Genomic DNA, 23603 nt, shown 5'->3' with positions numbered 1-23603 from the left:
GTAACATATTTTACAAGCGTCCTTTTTAACTCACTATTCATCAAAAAATCCTGAAAAATGTATCACGGTTTCCACAAAAATATTAAGAAGCACAACTGTTTTAATAATTGATCATAAAAAATGTTTCTTGAGCAGTAAATCATGTGACACTGAAGACTGAATAAAGGCTGCTAAAATGTTTTGCTTTGCATCACAGGAATAAATTACGTTTTAAAATACATTAAAATAGAAAACAATCATTTTAAAATGTAATAATATTTCACAATAATACTGTTTTTGCTGTATTTCTGATCAAATAAATGCAGCAATTTCCCACAACCAGAGTTCATGTTTTTAAAACACTTAACAAACACAACTTAAGTAACATGCATATGGCCTGTTGTGAAATGCAGTAAAATTGATCTGCTATAGGGGAAGTAAATACTAATAAAACACACAGTAGAGGGAAGAGTGAAAATAGGATGAGAGCCACTCTAATTGACCATGATGGTCTCTACTTGAGAGATTCTGGACACTGAACAGAGGATTCAGCCAAATGTGAGCAGATCTACAATGGCTTCAGTCTCAATCTTTGACACTGTGTAAATAGTGATCTGTGTCCCCTTATGACCTATAGGCCATTGCCTTACACTTTTCAATAAAGGCCTACTGATTTTCAAAGCTTTTTGACCAGAGCAGAAAGGCTCAGTTCCTGGTAAAAGTCATACCAAGAGCTAAGTCATACTCTAATTTCATGGAATTAGACATTCAGACATTCAAAAAGCAGGGGAACGGGGTCAAAACACCCACAGTTAAGAAGCTTAGCCTTTGTAGCAAGGTCAAAATCCCAGAAGATTTATTGGTAATCATGTTTATCTCATTAACTGCATTTATTGTTTTTGGAAAGAGCAGTGTGGACATTCTTTGATAGCTGAAACATAATAAGGAATAAATGGGACACATTGTCACACACCACATCACACTGGGTCCTGTGATTAACCAAGCAGCGCTTGGTCCATAATTGATGAGAACTTTGTTCCTAAACAATGCAATGTGTCCCTGCCAGTAAACACTGTAAATATGAGTGGCACTTGTGTAATAAACAGAGAAAAGTATGTTTAGCCTCTCTCCCAGTCCCAGCTGCAGTAATTTGTGTGATTATCAAAAAGAAAAAAAAGGTTTTACAAACATTTCTGCTTCATTGTTTCATTGTTGTGCAAACTTATACATCAAACTTATGCAAACACACTCATACATCAACTATTTAATTTACCAGCCATCAACTTATTGTGAAGTGCTAGGATTCATTCATTTTTAAAGTATTTTCATTGTTTTCATCCTCGCAAGCTGTCATGTGTGGTTTTGCCAGACTGTGATGTAAAACTAAAGGCTGTTAAGGACAATATATCCAACTCCAACTTTTAAAAATCAATACATCAAAAAAAAAAAAAAAAAAAAAAAACCTTCAAAGTCTCAGCATGTTCTAGCAGTTATTGCATGTGCTTTCATACGTTAAGATGTGGTGCTCACATGGGTGATGCAAGTTCAAGTCCGATCTTGCATCATTTGCCAAATCTTCTTCCCCCTCAGAATATTCTGAGAAAGAGACAAGATTAACAATGCTGGTGGTGTCCTGGGGAAGCAGTTCAGCCAATTCTGGAAAAATGGAAAAAAAAAAAAAAAGAAAAAAAAACAGAAAAGAAACTCAAGATGTTTCATGTTTCATCAACTAAATGGTCGGGGCAGGGACGTTGTTTAGGACACAAAACACAAAAAGGGAACAACTCTATTTAAGGGAAACTGTTTTTTTTTTGTTTGTTTTTTTTAAAACAAAGTAAGAAATGATTTACTGTGATGAACTGAAAGTCCAACAGTAATCATTATATATATATATATATATATATATATATATATATATATATATATATATAAATGTTAATTTTCAAGCACTACTTCCAAGATATTATGTTTACAAGACATATGCTCTGACATGTTGAGACGTGGTGCTCATGTACACAATACAGATTCAAATCTGCATCAACTATCCATCAATTACTGTTCCTTACACTGCCACTGATAGCTAACGTGGCAAAAAAGGACCAAATTAAACAAAATACTGGACCCCAAGTATGTCCAAGAGTTGAGAAATCTGGCAGAGCAGAGAGAAAAGCAAAGAAAATTCTGAGAAAGAGTTCAGATTAATAATGCTAGTGGTGTCCTGAGGCAAGAGTTCAGCCAATTCCAAAGAGGAAAATTTTTTTTTTTTTAAAAAGGAAAAGAAACAAAAAATGTTTCACACACAAGTCAACCCTTGGGTTGTGGTGGGGTGTTAAGGACAAAGGGCAGGAGATTGTGCCATTCAAAATAGGGAACAATAACACACCACTACATCAATAAACACTGTAGGTCCATCCATCATTACTTCACAGCTGCAAGATTTTCCACTCTAACACTTCATGTTGTCAGCACATTTAGCCGTACTTGAAGTACTTGTATGTAAAACTGATATTATGATTAACGTTAGTGAGTGTCTGGCCTGCTAGCAACAAATTTCAGTCTGCTTAAAAGCTTAGCATTTCAAAACCTTTGCAGGTGTGCCACAGGCAACGGTTCTCACTTGCCAATTCCCCTCAGGAGTGTGGAGTGCTGCACACTGTCTCAGCGCTGCAGATGTTAAAATCCAGAACAGGACGTTTGCCAACATCAACATACTAAGTTCTTAACACTGAGCATACTTGGATGGAAAATGGTAAGGTTTGTGCTGGCCAGATACACTAGGCTGAAGTAGATCCAAAACCATAATTTGGCCCTTGTCAAAGTCGCTCAGATCTTTATTCCTGTCAATTTCTCCTGCATCCAACACACTGATTATGAGAACTGACTGTTTGCTTACCATCTAATCTATCCAGACCTTAATTTGTGGGAAGAATTAAGGTCACAGTGCCAATAATTTAGGACACTATAAGAGACCTCTCTACTGAAAAATGCCCAGGGATCCCTACTCAGTGCTCACCTGTGTGAATGCCATTCTCCTGCTGCAGGGAGGCTTGAGGCCTGCAGATGTGGCCAGAGCGATAAACTGCAATGTCCGTAATGTTAGACACATAAGACAGTGCTGCAAGCAAACAGGAAGGACACTTGGTCATCCATGCAGTGCCAAACAACCATTTATGCTCTCTATGTTCCCTCTGTTTGTTTGTTTTCTTCCGGAACTGTGGGACACAATTACATTGTAAACAATGTATAGCGCATTTGTTCCCAGCACTTGCCAGTAGGACATGGGGCCGAGTTGCCGGGGCATTTGTCAGATGGCAAAGCAAGATGAGGGACACAGAGGGGCATAGGGCACGTAGGACACACATGCCCATCTAATACAGCGGCCTTTGTAAGAACTACATTGATGGGGGCTTAATGTTTAGGCTGTGTTAATGAGTAGAGAATGATCTGGGGCAACTGTGGCTATACGTCATTAATTTCATCCACACAAATAATTAACAGTTTGGCAACCGCAGCACAAGTAATTAAACAAGTAATTTTTCAAGTAATTAAAACAAATCTAAATGATGCTATTCTTCATGTTCACTTTTGCAGAATGCCACCCTGTGTCTGATGCAAGCTTTTGCAGAAGCTTTGCATAAGCATAGGACTGTGTAACGTAATTTAATGTGCAGTGACTATAAAGCAGTAGATACAAAGACTGCAGCGTTTTACGGATGCCTATATACGTTGCTTTTGTTTCTGTCTTCTCAGTCTGTTTGTAACTGTTTGTAAGTACCGGTCAACGAGTACAAGTCTGCATACATCAGTCCTTGACTTCTCTCATTCACTGCTTGACAAGGGCCCACAAAAACATCATTAGCAGGCTATTTTTGCTCATCTGGTTTCCAACAGAGATCTTCTTGTCAAAGAAAAAGCCCATGGAGAAGAAGCTGCCCAGTGCGCTTGTAATTATGCCAGTCAAATCCCAGGGCATCAGTGAGTGTTGTGCAACCAGAGAACCATTTCTTGCAAGTGCAAAGGAACACACAGGCTACGTAGCCTACTTGTAACTACACACTATAAAATGTAAGTATAGCTGTGTCTGCACCCTGCATTTGATGCATACTCATTTTGCTATGCATCTTCCTTTCTTCACCAGGAAGTATACAAAGAAAAATGTAAAAAAAAAAAAAAAAAAAAAAAAAAGACAGTATATTTGACCCTGAATTTCCAGTGTGATCGTTTTTCCTGAATAGCAGGTGACAGTGCATCACAGTTGCTTTCCATATTCTCAAAATATCTTTATTTCAATATCTGATTATAGAGCTAACCAAATGTGTGTTCTCCTGGGTACACGGGAACACTGTGACTTCCACAGAAACACTAAAACTATTTCCTAGTATCAGCAAAAAATAACCAAAGGTGTCTCTCTTAACTTCATGGGTGGAGAGGGCTTCATCCTGCTGAATTGCAGGGATTTGTAATCCAATTAGAGAATACTGAACATGCTCTTAAAGGCTCTGTGACAGAAGATGTAAGATGTAGGTCTTGCACTCTTTACTCTACTGTTTAGCCTACTACTCTTAAATACAATAGTAAAGACATTGCATTGCATGAACTTTAAGGGGTGGTTCACCCAAAAATGAAAATTATGTTATTATTTATGTTGTTCCAAACCTGCGTGCATTTCTTTCTTCTACAGAACATAAAAAATCATATTTTGAAGAACGTTGGTAACCAAACAGTTTTAGTGACCATTAACTTCCATTGTATAGACAAAAAAAAAGACATTAAAACATTTCACAAAATATATTTTGTGTTTCACAGAAGAAAGAAAGCCATGCATGTTAGGAATGACATTAAGTAATAAAATTAGATGGTGTTCCTACAATGCAAAGGTGATGATCCAACAATAACTTTGTACATGTATCGCCTAATCAAAATGGCCATAAATCCCATAATGTTCTATAAATTCACCTCCATTATTTCATTCAAGTCTGGGACTTCCATCGTATACATCGAACTGCATTAGATCTGGCTAAACCAAACTTTTTTGATCACTATTTGCCGAACAAGATTAAACAGGAATACCACATGTAGCACTACTGTAACAGAATGAAGTCCACCATAATAGTACATTAACATTGGTCAAAACAGATACATTGCATATTTATAACTTTACTAAATGAAAGTGGCTTGGAGCGTCTGAAAGATTTATGCATTTTCCAGGAGTTGTGTGGCAACAGGAGGAGGAACTGTTTAAACTTATTGTGCTCTTGTCTTGGCTGCGGTGATGTGGCTGCTAAGATAATTTGCATTCATAAAGGTTGCTAGAGTCCAAGCCATTTTTAGTCTTCTGATCCGCAATAGGTCCAGAGCACTGTGGAACTAAAAGGCTGTGATTGTTTGCAGTAATTAAGCGTTTTTAATGAGGCCTGGACCATAATGTTTTAGCACGTAGAAAGAACGAGGATCAGTGAGTGATCCAAAGCCCCCTCAAAAAAAACACAAAAAAAAACCTTAACTATTGTTCATCCAAACAGAAATACAAAACTCAATGAACTGTGTGGGTGTTTAGAACATCACTAAGATACAATTTCTTCTCCAGTGTTTTAAAACACAGATAACCAGCCATTCAACTACATGTTCAAACCACATCTGGTATTTACAAAAGACTGAAGCTGTCAGTAAGCGGTTGGTACGTCCTTCACATGTTTAGGTATAGCTTAGCTTTTGGCAGAGTAGCCTACAGCAACACAGCATTAATGCAAACATGGCATCATTAGCCCCGGAGTCATCTTGTGGGTTTTGGCAGACACATCTTCCTGTCAACTAGAACACCACATGTTTAAACAGGCTAATTATCTTTATAAAGAATAACTTCAGGTTGTGTTGGAAGGTACAGTAAATCCTTTTGTGTTCAGCTGAATGTCCGGAGTAAAATTTTCATTTAAATTCTAAAGCTCATGCTGTAGCAGCCAACTTCCAAGCCAGTCTGCACATGGTGATGAAGGATTTTTGGGCTCTTTGCACCATCTGGTGGTGGCTAATGTAACTACTGCTAAATCAAGCTAGATATCTCCACAAAATGCAATAGTGGCTGTTTTTCAATCCTCTCTTTTTCTCTTAAAGATAGAATAAAACATACAAACACAGAATTACTGTATATATATAGTGTGTGTATGTATGTATATATATATATAGACTTCATTTAGATCACTTAAAACACAAACATTATGGTTACAACAGTACAATAGATTTTACATTGCAAGCAGAGGGCAAGGTCTTTCTTAATACTAGATCCATTAGACCTCACCAATTCAGCTGTCAATCATGAATTATGATCTACTCCATAAATTATGTCAGCACAAATTTTAGCACTAATTTACAAACAGCAAGCACACAATTCTCATTTTAACAAACATACATTATGAAGAATCTATACACACAAAAAACATTTTCGTGTAAATCCACCACATTTCTCTTTTTTATAAGGATAATCCTACTGTTCTGTATTCCTGAAACACATGGAAAACAATTTCTCTGTAAATCAATTATGAATCCATTCTTAAATAAACCGTGTTGTTGCATTGAATCCAACAATTTACACAAAAAGGATTTTATGTAAAATTTATACTGAAATTCATTCTGCTTGTTTCATGAATAAGGACAGCAGTCTAGGTTAGCAGTGGTTCTCTAACCCTCATCAGATGTGGATACTGGATCCTCTAAGATCCCGAGTTCAGGGAGTTTATAATCTGAAAATGTACATTAATTGAAAAAGTATTCAATGCATAAACAATAATGATGGAATGCGTGTTTTCTTAGCCTTACACAGGAAGAGTATGACAATAGATCTCTCTTTAGTTTTGTGTTTCACTAAAACATAAACTCTCCTGTTTTCCTGTAACTCCCTGCATTTATTTACTTGCAATGGGCTGTGATTGCTTTCTAGGTGACATTGTTACACAGTCATAACATTATGAAGCAAAATAACATTTGACTACTTTTATAAAACTTTTCATTTAAAAAATCCTAAGTTTTGAGAGGGAATGCAAATCTGTCAGACAAAAACAAACAATAATTTACTCTAATAAAGACAATCACAATGAAAGGTAAGAGTGGCATAGTGCAAGAAACAGGGAGGAGACAGAATCATAATTTTCAAACCTTAACAGAGCACAGTTAATACATGCCATGTGGATCATTACTCAAGACTGATATTATGTACCATTAGAATATGGGGATGTAGTTGTCAATCTTAGCCCGGTGCCTTTGGGCGATACACTCTGCAATCCACACAATGTTCCGGCACTCTTGTTCCTTCAATTTGACATAGGCATAGAACACGCTGAAATGAAACTGATTCAGGAAGGCCAGCTTATTAAGCTTCACCTGCAAACACATAACCAACATTTTCCCATTAGCAGAGGACTTTCAAAAAAACACATTTGCTAACATAAAAAAAATCCCTGAATTGCATAAGGTTCAATGTAGTAGCATTCTCTCTGTAATGCTGACCTCATGTTCAAAAAAGCGATCCTCAAGGGTTTTGTCTCCTGGGTTGCTGCCAGCACCCTCAAAGAGAAGCTTGTATTCCTGAAGCAACAAGAATTCAGTGTTAATCCTCAAATCATTTTGGTGGCCCAAAATACATGACCTTCACATCAAAACAACTAGAATTAAAAGAATAGAATTAAACTTTTAATAGAATTAAAAGTTCCAAAAATTCTGAACATTCTGTCATAATTTAATCATGCTGTCTATGAAGTGTTAGTTTGAAGCCATTTCGTTGTACACAGATACCTACAGGGTAGTATTCAGCCACAGCTTTGACCTGCTCGTAATCATCTGCGCGGGCTAGCTGTGCTAGACCCTCTGGGTAGAGCTTGCCACAGTGAGGGAAAAGTTTCGCTCTGTCTTCTTTGGAGAGCTCCGTACCAAAGGAGTTAATGGTAATGATGAAAGCCCTTCTGTCTGCCTCAAACTGATACACAAACAAAGCTTTGCTTTAGTTACTAAAAGACTGAAACGTATCAATAACAATTAAAAAATCCCATCAGAATCTTTTTCATTGTACTCGTATTACTCACCTCCAGAATTGGACACATGGTGTCTGCGGTTGTTCCCCCCAGTGTGGAACAGAACTTGTAGAAAGCTTCGAGATATGCCTGGAGACACAGACAGGAGAGATCAACCACAGCTCATGGTTTCAAGGTTAAAGGCCAGACAGAGCACAGAAATAGAAAGAATACTGACATATTTTGCTGGTCACATGCCCAGCACTTTTGAATCCTAATGACCTTATTGCTATTTTGTTATTATCATCACACATTTTTCCATCATTATTTCTTGTGTTCATCTTATCTTACCTTTTTTAACTACTATTTATATATTTAATGGACAGTCTAAGTAGCTGACCAGGCTTACATTTCACTGCAAGTTGTATTCTGTAGATAACTGTGTATGCGACAAATTTAAAAAAATTAAAACAAAACAAGTGTTTAACCTACGGTATAATTTTTTTCTGCTCAACAACACTGCTGTTCAATAAAGTTTTTGCAGCCAAGCCTTGGCATGTGCCTATACAGAAATCAACCTACCCTGAAAAATATTCAGAGGAGTAAATATGGTAACAACTAGCCCCGGTCTCCACTACATACAGGGTCAAAGTTAGATCACTACCCGCACATAATCTCCAGACAACACCAGCGAGTTTCTGTGTTTAATTAAGCATATTTGTTATGTCATGAGAATATTCCTAATGAATGTTTAAGATTTACATCCCTGTATTTTCCATCGCAAGGCTGACCTTGTAAAGGGTGTTGCGAATTATTTCAATGTTCATCTCATCCAAATCCTGCTCAGAGATGCAGTCCTGAAAGAAAGCAGCTGAAACAAACAGAAGCAGTCTTTAACTGTGATGTGGGGATGAGCACTTTGGTATTATTTAGAATATGTTTTGGAGATTTGTGAATGCTTAAAAAAAATCCAGACAATCAGTGACTTCCTCTAGCCACAAAACTTGTGAACGAAAAAGTGAACGTGATTCATGTGTTCATTTTTGTCCTACCAAGTGGTGTATCCACCAGGATGGCATTATAGAGCTCTGCTGGAGTCTGGGCAATGTTAACGGCCTCCATCTGTTCGAAGCTGCCAAGCGGATGGCACTTGGGCACCAGCTCAGAGATGGCCCGCTGATGCAGAGTTCCAGTGATCAGCAGGATGACGTTGTCAATCATATAGCTGTATCTGAAAAAGCAGCGGAAAATAGCTTAATAACGGGTCCTGAGAGGTGAAATATTTTAAAACATAGTGATTAGTTTAAAATCGAGCAGATAAAGCTATATTTTTTTTTTTATGTCTTAGTTATGAATATTCACTAAATCCAGTAAATTTGTAAAATACAGCATTATATTTGACACCTCGTGTTGTGAATTGGCAGCATTGGTTTGCTTATGCTTTTTGATATCTGACTGCACTCACGTGATGAAATCCATGAAGCTGGCCAGAGGCTCATAAGACTGGTTCCTCATATGGCGGAACTCAACCACCATCTTCTCTTTTAGTTTGTCATCAATGACGGAGACAGTGAGGGGGGAGGCTTCATTGGCCAGGAAGCTTCCATAGTCAGTGCTCTGCAAATGAAGCTTCAGGTCTGAAGAGAAATACAAGTGAAAACTTTAATTGGTTAAAAGAAAAAATACAAAAGAAGATGATGATGATGATGATAATGAATTTATCTGTAAATCCAAATTCTCATTCTTCAATGCTAAAGGGTTGTGCTCAAAGTGATTTCTGTATTCATTAATCTCGGAAATGTTTTTACACAGTTTCCAGTTCCCTAAAGCACAAGCAAAAATTCCAAGTGAGTCACTTCCCATTGATTCTTAAAGGCGGAGACAAAATTAGCTACAATTTATTTAATTTCTAAAAACATTGCTTTCATTTTTGGGGTCATTTTAAAAGTTCTTTAATTGTAAAGTCTGGCATATTAGGCAGTAATGCAGCACAGGTTGAAGGATTTTTTAGATTTAAACTGTCCCAAATGGAATGTATCTGATTAATTGATCAAATAAATGAAGCAAAGTTTCTTCCCAAATTTTACAAAATACACACAAGTTGGAAACATCAGCAAAAGTAGCAATTTTGGAGCTAGTTGGATAGATATTTTGCAGTTTCTTAAAATGTACTTATATTCTTAAGGAGTTTTCAGGGAGTGACAAAGCTCTGTTCCGGTGAATACTGTCAAATTACTTGCTCCAGTAAAATTTTCATCTAGAGGATGTCTAAATTTATGCAGCAGTTGATTTAGATGTTTAAAATTGTATATCTAAACAATTTTGGTCATAATTGGTTTTCTCTCATTAAAGCAATTTATTATTTTATTTTTTTTTGAATAAGTGGAAGTAAACTGCTGGACGAGTAAAGTCATAAAAAAACAGGTATACTGCCATCAGCACAGGTTGAATGAGAATATGCCCATCCTACAGAGCTGACGTCATGACATACTGTATCACATGACCAGCACCATCAACTAGCATTCCTCAAATGAGACCATTATCTTTCGTTTATTAAAAAATTAAATAAAAACACATATTTACTATTTATCCCAATCATTACTTTAAACGGGTCTAAATCAATTAACGTTACTGGCGTTGTAATACGACGTTGAAATCACAACCGAGGATGCTCCGGTAACCATCAGTCCGTCAGGTTAAACGCAGGCCTTTAAAATTGATACTGTACATTACATTGCATGTTTTAAATAAATCCGCGGTTTAAACATTTGCGTACGATCATGTAAAATAAATACGTAAATATAAAGATCAGAAAATAGAATGTGTTGCTGAAACCACCACAGCTAGCATGTACATGTATTGCACTTAAATTAAAAAGTAACATAATATAATGATCAGAGGACTTCATGTGTTTACTTAATATCAGGGCAGAGGAACATGGGAAATATAAGGATGTAAAAACTGAATTTCGCCAGATGAAGGGGATTTAAACGCTCGGAGGATCTGAGCTGGCTCAAGAAACAAGCTAACTGACATTAGCTGTGCTGTTGTTTATGACGATTTATGAGCGAGATACCACATCAATGATAAAATACGGATTGCATATTTAAACGACAATACATGTCAAAAACGACACGCAATTGCATGTGAAAATGTCGAAAATGAAAACGGACACAGATCAGATAAGCTAGCAGCCTACACACACATTTGACTCACCTTCCAGAGTTTCACATTGAACAAGGTTCAAATAATCCGCCTGAGATAAAATACCAGCCTTAAAACCTCTCACCAGCCCCTCCAGATAACCATTATCCACATTAAAATATAATTCGGAGAAAGGCATGGTGAAAAAATAAGACTAACTGTGTAAGTTACTAGCTACAGAAAAAGCAAGATGTAGCTCCACAGTCGCTGTCCGATTCATGAACGATTTGTTCTTCTGAGTCGAATCATTTTAATGAACCATTTGAACAGATTCACAAAACAGTTCTGAATGATTCAATGAGCCGAATATCAGAATTTCTACAAATACTGGATTGTTTACATCTTAATTGTATGTCAGTTTAATCAACAAACATGTTTAAAATCCTTTTTCACCTGAAAGATGTAAAAAAAAAAAAAGAAAAAAAAAAGATTTAGTTTATTATAAATGCAAATTGTAATTTCAAAATTAATTTTTGCATTATGAGTTGAATCCTAGCTGCAATAAACTAAAGTGAGACACTAAAACATAATAATACATAATAATAAACGATAATTAGTACAATTTAATCGTAAAATAGCTAGTAACAATAGATGTGACGGAAAACAACACTTGAGAATCGTTTTGAAGCAAGAATCTTTAAATCTAACGGTTCGAAAGAATCGATTCGTGGAAATGAGTCCGACTTCCGAGTCCCATAACTGAAGTTGCGAATACCCGGATGAACACACACACACACACAAACTCATGTGACTGAGCATCTGACCATCAGACCTTAAATACTGATCTCAGACCATCCCTACACATAGGAATCGGGGTCCCGCGGTTGGGGTTTCACACCTTTGCTGCAGGTGGGAGAGTGGACGGTCAAAAACTACGGCACGGGTCCCGTCGTCACACAATTTGCCGCGTAACAAGAAAAGACTCAACAAATGAATTTAGCAGCAGTCGATCAGTAACAACCTCTTCCTCTATAAACAGGGCTTGGCCAAGCGATTCATTATTTAATTAATAATTTATTTTCATTTTGATATATGTTAATTAGCTAGGCTACATAAACATATTTATTTCCTATTTAATTTGTTTTATATTTGATTTGTTTAATATTTATTTATGCTTTAAGTAATTCAATTAAATAGGCCTATATTGTGCCTTGTTAGGTTACAAGAGTTTTGTGTTGGTTAGGTGTGTCAACCATCCAAACAGAAGCAACCCAAGTCAGTCAGGGCTGAGCTGGACTTAACTCAAAAAAGATTGTTTGTTTAAATTAATGTTTGGATGTAAATGTTTTGGTTGGCCTTCAGCAAAATTCATTTTTTAAACTATATTTATTATATTCCCAGTATTCACCCATCCACCATCATAACAAATCAACTAATATGTTTCTTTGTTTTTTCATTATTTAAAGGGGACTGGAGTTTGAAAGGCAGCACTATCTATGTATGGTGCACTTAGACGGCCTTCTGAGAGAGAAGTACACTGAACATTGCACGTAGCCATCCTAAAAGATAAATGGAGAGATTTGTACAGATGATGGTGTTCACCGTAAGATTAATTAATGTTATTTTGGAAAATGAACAGATTTCTGTGAACTCATCATTGCCCTCTGATAAATTATTTTTGCCGCAAACTTAAATGTTGATAAATTGTCTTTCAACGGAAACACTCAGTCTATTATTTCTTCAAATATGCGGTTTATATTTTCCAGAGAGCAGGATATGAACTGAAATCATCTTAATTCAATATTAGATGCATGGCTAAAAGCATGTCATGGTATAAAATTGCAGCAAACATTTGTTGATGAGAAGTTGTCTGACAGTTAAGCATTACATACACACATGATGTATTTATTCATTTATTTATTTATTTTTTAAAAGAGAGAGATTTATCATACATTTGTGTCTACTTCGTCCTAATCCTAATAGAATAGTCTTTCAATAAATAAACTAACAATCAATTCTGACTTGGCCTGTTTGTTTTGTACAAAATTATTTGAATAACATATGTTTTTGTTAATTGCACATTCTATTTTCCACTTATAAACAATTCAGACCAATCTGACCTTACAAAGATAAGTACTGAAGTCCTTTCTCTTAAACAATTTATTTCCACACAAATGGATGCTGTATTGCGTCATCAGCAGTAAATCAGCAGGATGGAGTCATCAGATGATAATAGATGTATTAGCTTCATAATGAAGTGTTTACTGGTCAGTGCTGAGCGTTAGCTATAGGATGAGCATGAAAAATAGTACAAAAGTACAAATTCAGTGCCTAGCTCAAATATTACCAAATAGGGTATTTTCCTTATTTATCAGGAATAAGCAACAATTATGAGCAAAATCACAAAATTAAGCTAAAGATCATTAAAAGTGTGATTGTGTCAAACGGTGTCAAAGAAAATGATGCTATGATGAGAAACATCACAAAATTAAGCCAAATAATAAATTAATATGTACTGAATACATAGATATAAAATTGTGTACGTTAACAACAAATATGCAAAATAAATATCAGGTTAAAAATAAGCGTCATTCAACTGAGTATTGGTTCAAAATACAGAACCATGTTTACTGAGCTTCACTAACTAGCAATGAATTTTTCACACTCCTCAAATGATTTCATACATTTAAAATAAACTAACATTTTTAAAATCTTAAATAGGTGTTAAGTTTTTTCTTATATTTCAGCATTTATTTTTTATTCTAACATATTACAGTAATACTCCATCAGACACCAACATCCAGGATATTCTGTTTGTTTATTTTTTCCTGACTGCGTGGGCAGTCATGTATGTGTGTGTTTGTGTGGTTGTGCCAGGCACAAGAGACCACACCTCCATCCACTGATCAGCACCATGTGTCCCTCACCTCCCACCTCAAGGAGCCTTATAAATCGAGGAGTCTTGTGCAGACACTCAGCCTGGGACGTGGAACGCTGCAGGTAGGTCAAACTTACATAGTTAACTTAAACATGTGCAAACGTACATAGATCCACACACGTACTGTAGGGCAAAAACAGTGCAACTAGAAAAATACACACTTTCTACTTGCTCACAAACATATGCATAAGACTTTTCAATCTGTATTTTCTTGACTGCTCTCTCTTTTTTTCAGTGAATACAACCAGATCACTAAAAGTGTGGCTGAAGTTTATCTTGTTTTTGAGTTTAAATGATTATGATGCTGAACACAGCCATCTTCAGCTGGTTTTTGATAAATGTTATGGTGATGGCATCACATCCAAACCTAAGACGTAGTGAAAACTCTTTTGCTCTTTCTGACACAGGTAAGGTTTCTAGACTGATGTTATTTTCCTAGATAAAACGTGGTGTGTATCTTTTTCTATTGATCTTTTCAGAGATTAAGATTTTTGCTGTTATTGTTTACATTTTAATGTGATTTCGTACACTACAAATGTTCACACATATCTTATATGGGATATTTTACCAGACTTTTTCTTTTTTGTTCTAAAATGTGAAAAATACTTATAATAAATAAGTGGTAGGTTTGTCCAAACGTATTATGTTTGATATACTGTAAATAAAATAATTTCAGTTCTTAAAGTGGACACTATTTTGTCTGAACATAATCTTTACATTTTGATCAGTATGGGGAGTACAAAAGATTTTTGCAGAAATTATCAGTCCTTCATTGTGTAAATCCCAGTTAACATTAAGTGTTAAATTAATGATTTTCAAATTGGATACAGTCACTTCTTTAAAAAAAAATTATATTTGGCATATTTGTGTTTTGTATGTCACAGATGTACTACCTATACTGGAGCACCTTGAAAGAAACTCTGCAGAAGAAAAACTGCTAGAAGACCTTGGATCCTATGATGAGGTGGTTCATTTACATTTGGCTTTCACATTTAATATCATGTGACTTACAGAATTTACATGTACCACCAGTGGTATGTGCCCCCACTTGGTTCGCCAAATGACAGTGCTAAAAATATTTCAAAAAGTTCCTTCCATTTAAATTGTCCTGTTTTTTTTTTTTTTTTTTTTTTTTTTCTTCCATTTTTTACTTTTAATATCTGATCCATTTACAATTGTAATGTTGGTTAGTTTTTACTCCAAAGCATAGCCCACATTCCTATGTAAGCGGTGCAATGTTGCTCAAATGGTGAAGGTGATGACTTGGATGTTCTGATATAATTTAACATGGTACTTGGTCTGAAAAGTTTGAGCACTATAACATTATTCTCTGTGTTGAAGTATTTTTGATTCGTTGCCATAACCACAGGATCTGGGTAAAGCTGTACGGCTTCAGAGAAGAGGCACCCGTTCCCCCAGCCGCTGTATCCCTCATCAGCAGTCCTGCCTGGGCCACCACCTGCCCTGCTGCAACCCCTGCGATACGTGCTACTGCCGTTTCTTTAAAGCCTTCTGTTACTGCCGTAGCATGGACCACACCTGCAAAAACTAATATGCATAGAGCCAAATTCTACCCTGAAGTGGCTAATGGTGGTTTAACGTTTACAGTTTATACAGCTATAGCATGTATATGTGGATAGTGCAAACATACAGCCTTACACTATCCACAGAGAAGTTTAATATAGACCAAATATAATGGTTAATAATGTGTTAATAAAGCTGCACAAAGCATAGAGTGCACATTTGCTCTTAACACTTTTATTGCTGCAGTTTAAGGTGTAGTTTTATTGCAATTTTAGGTCAATATCTACTCATTGCCTGAAATATTTTGTATATATGCATTCAATAAACTCTTATTGCAGATGTGAAGAGTATTATCTAAAAGAGCAACAAAAAGTATCAAACCGCCTGACATTGAAATTCAACCATGTACAACTGCACAGCACACATACACTGAGAGGCAGAAGAAAAACTGAGGGGAAAAAGGCTTTAAAAAAAAAGGTTACCAAAAAACACATGTGTAACAACACACCAACACAGAAGATGAAGAACCCAGTTGCAGGAGTATTTTGCAAAACAAGGAGTAGCACAAAAAAAGGAACTCATGATATCATTTGTCCAAAAAAGCGAGGAAACCAGGTAATATTTTAAATTCCATAATTAATTTATCGTAGCCCACAGGAATCCAAAAACACAGTAAACACACAGGTAAGTTATTTTAAAGCATTCTCAGCAAAGAAGGTGAGTCCATGAAACATTTCAACAACAACAAGGCCAGTCAACGAATGAGTGCAAGTGAGCGGGTTAAATACAAATGCAAACCAAATCAAAGAAACAGGTGATACAACTTAATCAATCACTGAAAAACCATGGAAACATTATGTTTACACGACAATGACTAAAAACGGAAAAGTTTTTCCTTTGCGTTTTTTGTGTATAGATGACAACGTTCTCAAAATGATCCCTGTTTACATGGAAACGCTGTATTATTATTTATGCATGCCAGGCCAATAGTTGGCAAAGGCACTTTGTAAAGAAACGGTGTCGTGTAAAGGGCCCACAGACAGACGGGCAGACTGGCTAAACTCAAGGCTAAGGAGCCGTTTAAAGGACACCATTTTCAATTAAAAATGGAAAACTTTTATGCGTTTTGGCAGTTCATTTAAACGAAAATGGCGTTTTTAGGGTCTGAAAATGCTAACTTTTTAATACAGGTTTCAAAGTGCAAGATTTTAAAAACGATACCACTATTGTCTTCTAAACTACAAAACAACGCAAATTTATGAAAACAATGACGTCACATGCATGCGTTTTATGTGTTCAGTCTATTGGCGCACAGTTATTCTTTACAAAGTGACCTTGCTAACTACCAAACAAAGCCATGACAACATGGTACAGTATATTGAGTAAGGGTGCTTCTTAAATGGAAAGCTGCATCCTAGTAACTAGTGAGTGGGGAAAGGATTGGTTAGAAAAAAAGCAACAAAAGCCCAGCATTCATGGGAACTTCGTAAAAAGCATTCCAGGATCTACCTCATAAAATAGGCTGAGAAAATGACCAAAGTGTGTATTTAAAGCAAAGGGTGGGTGGCTATTTAAGAAGATCAGATGTAAACTAGTTTTGATCTGTTAAACATTTTGGTCACTATATTCACAGTAATTCCCATAATTCCATTTGTGTAATATCAGTTCCCCATTGTCAGAGACAATATTTAAAAGGGCCCACATGATTTTTAAGTTTTTAATGTTTTTTTTGTTTTTTTTTATGTATAGAAACTATGAGAGGCAATAATATTAAAATAATTAAATAATTATAATCAATTAAAATAACAAAAATCCATAATTCCATAAGTGTAAATAACTGCATTTTTTAATCTTCTTGCAGCCCCCTTAGAATTGTGCTGAGGCCCCTAGTGGGTCCCGGCCCCCTGTTTGAGAACTACTGTGTAATGATGTTGTTTTGACTACTTTATGATTATTCTAAAATGGGGAAAATAAGACTAATAATAAGGAATGAGCAAGTGTGTCTAAACCCTTGACTGGTAGTGTATAAATTATATCTGAAAAATAAAATATATATTTTGAATATATAGCCTTTATAATAATTAATCCAAGAAAGAGGAACAAAAGGTCATGTCATACATCTTTATTAAAGAAAATAAAGACAGTATTCATGGCTGCTTTAGTTAGTAGCAATGGTCTGGTCAACCCAGGCACGGAGTTTGGTGACACGGGCGTACACAGCAGGGGTTGAAGTGGAGCAAGTGCTGCTTCCCCAGGACACGATACCAACCAGAGTCCAGACTCCATTCTTCTCACAGACCAGAGGACCACCAGAATCTCCCTGTAAAACACATAGAAGAGTTTGTAATCAAAACATTTACCTATACATGTAAGATGAACTTTCATTAATCATTATAGAAATAAATAATTGTCACATATATTTATTTGGGAGCTCACCATGCAAGAAGAAGCACCAGAGGCTCCAGCACAGATCATCAGATCAGTGATGTTGGTTCCCCAGTAACGCTTGCAGTCATCATTGGTCAGCAGAGGCAGAGCGGCCTGCTGGAGCAGGGCAGGGGTACTAGGGGCTGAAAGGACAGATTGGCAGCATTTTAAAAGCTTTCAACATAGAAAATAAATCAGGACAGAGCTCTAACTCAAGTTTGACCTTCTTAAACCATAAAAACTGAACAAATGCTATAATATATATTAAAACTAAAATAAAAGTTTCATCATTGGAAATGTAAATATTTTTTAAATATATGCAAAAATGATATAAACTCTGAAATGAAAAGAGATTCTGAAACTCACCATTGTACCTGGTCAGGCCCCATCCAGATGTCACACACTTCATGCCTCCAGAAAAGTTGTCACTGGTTTCAGCCAGACACACAGGAGACACGCGAGTGTTGATCTGAGCAGGGGTGGCCAGCTTGATCAGGAGGATGTCGTTGTTGATTGTGTAGCTGTTGTAGTTAGGGTGCTTGATGGACTTTGGGAAGAGGATACAGACATGTTAGCATTCCAATTTTAAGGTAGCAATCAGTGGAAACGCTCTCTTCATGTTTCTATTAAAAGATTACCTCAGAACAATGGTTCATGTAGGATATATGCTAGTGTTTCTTGCAGTGCTTTTCAACAATTGGGAATCTGTGCCGCTGCTGCTGAATCTTTTGTGAAAAGCAATCATATTACCTAGGTTGTGAGTGTGTGTTTGCAATCTGTATTGAATGTGATGGAATATAATGGTGATAGAGAAAAAAAAAAATTGAATAGACGTCTAACCATAGCCCAGGAATAGACGCACAGGCTACGCATACAACATGTCAAAGACATGAAACCAAACACCTTGTAATCACTGTTGACTTTGCTTACATGATGGAATATCATACATCTCGCAAGTTATTTTGGAAAAAAACGACATGTAATCAAATTCAGGGTTATTTTGTCTAGAAGTGGGTTTTACTCATAGCCGGACTATATCGGGTCTAGTTAACCGAGATGGTGAAATGACGGCTATTGCTTGCTGGGTAGTTGGCTTTGGGAAACGCACCCTAGGTACATTAGTGAATCAACAACTGACTAATGTACTGCAAGTTGTCGTTATTAGGAGCCGTTAAGCACTGAATGATGTAGCCCCTATTTGTTATTTTTTATTTATTTATTCTCGAACGGGCATCCATTTTAACCTTATAGTTAAACCATGAAATTTGTTACAATGATAGAGGTAGACCTGAATAGTAGTTGTACTGAATATTTTCAGTGATGTCAAATGCTTGAAGAATGCTTTGCATGAGCATCATCTCATGCATCTGGTATATATTTCTAATAAATGAAGCGATTGTGCTTTATATTTATGTAGTGAATTTGGACAGGGGCTTCCCACTGGCAAAACAGAATTCTGCAGGAAATACTGCGATACTCAATAAAATAGATATTGAGGGTCTACACACCTTTCCAACTGCAATGGTCTGAATGGCCTCAGCATTGGATGAACGATCATGCTCACCTAGGACGACGCGGTGAGAGGTCCTGTAAAAATATATATAGATAATCAAAACGGTATAACCCAAAATCTTTGGTAGCAGAACAATAGGCTATAAATATCATATGAAATATAATGATAACTGAAATTCAAACTTATTCACCAATTGATCCTTATAGGCATTAAGGTTTACTTTTTAATACTGTCTTACCTGACATTGCAGTGAGCAGCAGTCACAACCCACAACTCGTTGATCAGGGAGCCACCGCAGAAGTGGAAGCCAGTGGAGTCCTGTAATAAATTTAAAATGATGAAATAAATGATTCAATCTTTTGAGTTAGCATTAAAAAAGCATTGTTTTTCACACCAGTTTTACCTGCAGAGACACCTGCCAGGGCCAGGAGTGAGGACGTGCCTCCTCACCATTCACAATCCTGGCGTAGCCAGTGATAACAGGGGGAATGGCAGGAACACCACAGCCTAACAGACCAAACAATTGCACCAAAGAAATTTAACAGATTCATGCATCCTGAGCACAATTTAATAAAGGTTAGCCAGGCTTAAAGGCTGATATAATGGTATCTTATTATAAGAAAAACAGGATTGTACCATAGGCTGCACCAAAGAAGGCGAGACAGGAGAGAATCCACAAGAAGGCCATTGCTGCACTTGAATATTTTCTGCTCCTCTGAGGGCTTTATATAGTCAGTCCTCATTCATATGCTGGACGTCTTATCGCTCCACTGTGGGATATTGTGCACCTTGCAAGAGAGAGTTTTTTCCACCCCTACAAAAGATAATGCCCCCTCCTTCTGGATGCTGTAAATCTTTCATTATTGAATTACATTTATATTTATGCATTTGACAGACTTAAACTGCATTGAAAGTAATCATTTTATCAGTTTGTGCATCCCCTGGTTGTTAAACCTTTAACCATGGCATTTCTAACACCTTGCTTGCACTATACTGTTGGAGCTACATAAATACTTCCCAATTACCCATGAAAGAATGCCTTTAACTTTCACTGATTCACAATTATTGAAAATTGAGAGAATTAATGGTATTCATATACAGTAACATGCAGGTTATATTATATGAATGCTGTTAATTCTCTCAGTTTCACAATGATTGAAAATTGCTCTAATATTATCTTAAATTTCTCAGTTTCATGCAAAACATTTCTTAGGAAAGCTGTACTCAGAAAAGTGATAACCTCCATGTTATATGAATGAATATAGTTAATAATACCTGCGTGGTCAAAATGGCTATGGCATATTTCACGTGAGCTGTTATTTTTTTCTTATTTTGTGTAATATTCTCTGTTAAATAGACTGCACAATAGCTTCCTGTAAGTTTAATGAGAGGATTTCATATTTTGCATTTATCAAATAAGCTTATTGAATGAATTTTTGAATTTTTCTCCTCTACTTTTTGTTGCGTAACAGACATTTTTCAAAAGTCATTATGTTGACTGCAATAACCCTGACCTGAATAGCTATATTTTCATACGCACTGATAAAGCCGTGTTCCTGGTTTCAAGGCCTCTGTGTCCACATCTGCACTGATTCCCAGCTCATTTCTATTTAGGTAACCTATTCCACGTATGTTCATCAGTTCAGCTGTGTGTACTGTAAATGTACATAATTACATTATTTACATATGCATCCAATTTACTTTGCACTGATATACCTAAGATCAAATATTCCAAAATGCGAATATTATGAGATTTCATTCAAAGATAATCTGAGCTTGTTAGAATATGTTTTTATTCATAAGTCATTTTGTATTCAGTTATCTCAATGGCAAAAAAGTGTCCCAATCAACCTGAATTCAGCCCTATATATATTCATGTGGTACTCATTTTTATCCAAAGAGTTCTGAATGGGATTGAAAATGCAGCAACATTAGTGATTCTAAAGAAGCATGCAATATTGCTTATTGCTTAGAAAAGTAAGAGTTGAAAAGGAGAGTGGAGAAACAGCTCAATAACAATAAGTAACATTCCAGTAGCATTTATTTCATGTTTTAAGATTTATTGGATTAACAGTTAACATTAACTGTGTTTAAATGACTTTATGCTGATATATTCACAATTGCACAGCAAAAACCCTTATGATAAAGTGTGAAATTTGGGGCTGTCCAAAGTTATTGGGTTTGAAGGTTTTTTTGGGGGGGGTTTGGTTTTTTTTAGTATTCAGTAACATGTATTAAATTGTTCTATGCTTTTATATTTTTTGCAGTATATTTATAAAACTTCTTACAAGAATGTTATCATATAATTAAAATATATAAAACACACACAAAATATATATATATATTATTATAAATTACAAATGAATGGTAACTAAATTACAAATTAAAGGTAACTAAATTAATATCAGTTAACATTTTCCTTTTTTCCTTCATTTTTTCATATCCTTACAAAAAATAACTTGTGACATACGGAAGAGGATTAGGGCCAGGCAATAATAAAAAAATAAAACCATCTCGAGATTAAAGTCATTATAATGCGAGATTAAACTCGTTAAATTTCGAGAAAAAAAGTCGAAATACAATCTTGAGAATAAACACATTAAATATCGAGAATAAAGTCGTTGTGTTGCGAGAAAAAACTCGTTAAATTTCGAGAAAAAATGTTGAAATACAATCTTGAGAATAAACTCATTAAATTTCGAGAATAAAGTCGTTGTGTTTCGAGAGAAAAAGTCGAAATGAAATGTAGAGAATAACGCATTCGATCAGTGTTCATTGCATAGCCTACTGATATCAACCTCATCGAGGTTTCGTGGTTTCCCAGGATACCATAAGACACATTATTAATCGTTGTTGGTTGTGTACGCCTCCATCCACAGAATGTAACGACTGTAACCATCTATACAGCGATTAATGGCAATGCTGTACGGTTTTAGTTTATCATAGCTGTCCATATGCCAGAGTGTATTTGGGCCAGCGCAAGTGGCGTCTTCTCAAGCGTCTCCTTCGTCGAAATTCCACACCTTGAGGATCAACAAGTTTAATAATGCGTCTTATGGTATCCTGGGAAACCACGAAACCTCCATGAATTTCATGTTGGACAAAAGCGAGTACATCGCGCAAATTGGACTGATTTTTTCTTCTAAAAACACCTAGCCGACCTAGACCTAATGTTCTATTCTTTGTTACTGAAAGAAAGTCAAAAATATAGATTGTCTAAGTGATCTAACTCTGCCATGTCCTCTATCAGGTTATGCAATGAACACTGATCAAATGCGTTATTCTCTAACGTTACATTTCATTTCGACTTTTTTTCTCGAAACACAACGACTTTATTCTCGACATTTAACGAGTTTATTCTCACAATTACTTCGACTTTTTTCTCGAAATTTAACGAGTTTTTTCTCGAAACACAACGACTTTATTCTCGAAATTTAATGAGTTTATTCTCAAGATTGTATTTCGACTTTTTTCTCGAAATTTAACGAGTTTTTTCTCGAAACACAACGACTTTATTCTCAATATTTAATGAGTTTATTCTCAAGATTGTATTTCGACTTTTTTTCTCGAAATTTAACGAGTTTAATCTCGCATTATAATGACTTTAATCTCGAGATGGTTTTATTTTTTTATTATTGCCTGGCCCTAATCCTCTTCCGTACTTTTCTGTCCTGGTCACGTTTTTTTTTTTTTTTTTTTTTTTTTTTTTTTTGGCATAGTTGTTCTATTCACAGAGTTCATTTAAAAGAGCTCCAGGCATGCTAGCTATTATAGAAAACATGATTGAAAACATAATTTCTTTTGATTTCGAGATGATCTGCTAGTTGTTATTATTACTTTATATTATATACACATTTGTCATCTCATCTTCTTTTGCAGTAACAAACAGGGTCATTGCACTTATAGCAGTTTCGAATAATTAATGTTCTGATGAATTTGCAATTATTAAAATTATGTAATAAGAAAAATTCACTCAAACATATTGAAAGTCCATTGTCCACTTTAAACAAAGTTATTGAATTACAAAGTTATAAAAAAATTTTTTTTACAAAAAACACAAACAGGTTGTTTTTGTTTC

The 23603-nt window shown here is 35.7% G+C and overlaps 3 protein-coding genes across 3 annotated transcripts; 1 reads left to right on the top strand and 2 right to left on the bottom strand.

The window, feature by feature from the left end:
- Positions 1–6128: 6128 nt before the first annotated feature.
- Positions 6129–11419, bottom strand: atp6v0d1 (ATPase H+ transporting V0 subunit d1). The gene is made up of 9 exons (XM_079866298.1): positions 11196–11419; positions 9445–9616; positions 9032–9210; positions 8771–8850; positions 8052–8129; positions 7769–7945; positions 7480–7557; positions 7190–7353; positions 6129–6476 (listed from the first exon to the last, which is right to left on the bottom strand). The coding sequence occupies exons 1-8, from the start codon at positions 11320–11322 to the stop codon at positions 7192–7194; spliced, it is 1053 nt and encodes a 350-aa protein (XP_079722424.1). The 5' UTR covers positions 11323–11419; the 3' UTR covers positions 6129–6476; positions 7190–7191.
- Positions 11420–14047: 2628 nt separating this feature from the next.
- Positions 14048–15672, top strand: agrp (agouti related neuropeptide). The gene is made up of 4 exons (XM_079866890.1): positions 14048–14123; positions 14297–14468; positions 14946–15025; positions 15431–15672. The coding sequence occupies exons 2-4, from the start codon at positions 14354–14356 to the stop codon at positions 15611–15613; spliced, it is 378 nt and encodes a 125-aa protein (XP_079723016.1). The 5' UTR covers positions 14048–14123; positions 14297–14353; the 3' UTR covers positions 15614–15672.
- A 2020-nt stretch (positions 15673–17692) lies between these two features.
- LOC307155533 (chymotrypsin A-like) lies at positions 17693–20289 on the bottom strand. Its single transcript, XM_079866236.1, has 7 exons — positions 20162–20289; positions 19929–20032; positions 19764–19843; positions 19521–19599; positions 18379–18559; positions 18022–18155; positions 17693–17905 (listed from the first exon to the last, which is right to left on the bottom strand). Exons 1-7 carry the CDS (start codon positions 20211–20213, stop codon positions 17744–17746), a joined length of 792 nt encoding a protein of 263 aa, XP_079722362.1. The 5' UTR covers positions 20214–20289; the 3' UTR covers positions 17693–17743.
- Positions 20290–23603: the final 3314 nt, after the last annotated feature.

The sequence above is a fragment of the Squalius cephalus genome (genome assembly GCF_949319135.1).
Source record: "Squalius cephalus genome assembly, chromosome: 3".
Taxonomy (NCBI): Eukaryota; Metazoa; Chordata; class Actinopteri; order Cypriniformes; family Leuciscidae; genus Squalius; species Squalius cephalus.
Note: the sequence above shows the minus strand (reverse complement) of the source record. Positions and strands in the feature narration are given on the sequence as shown.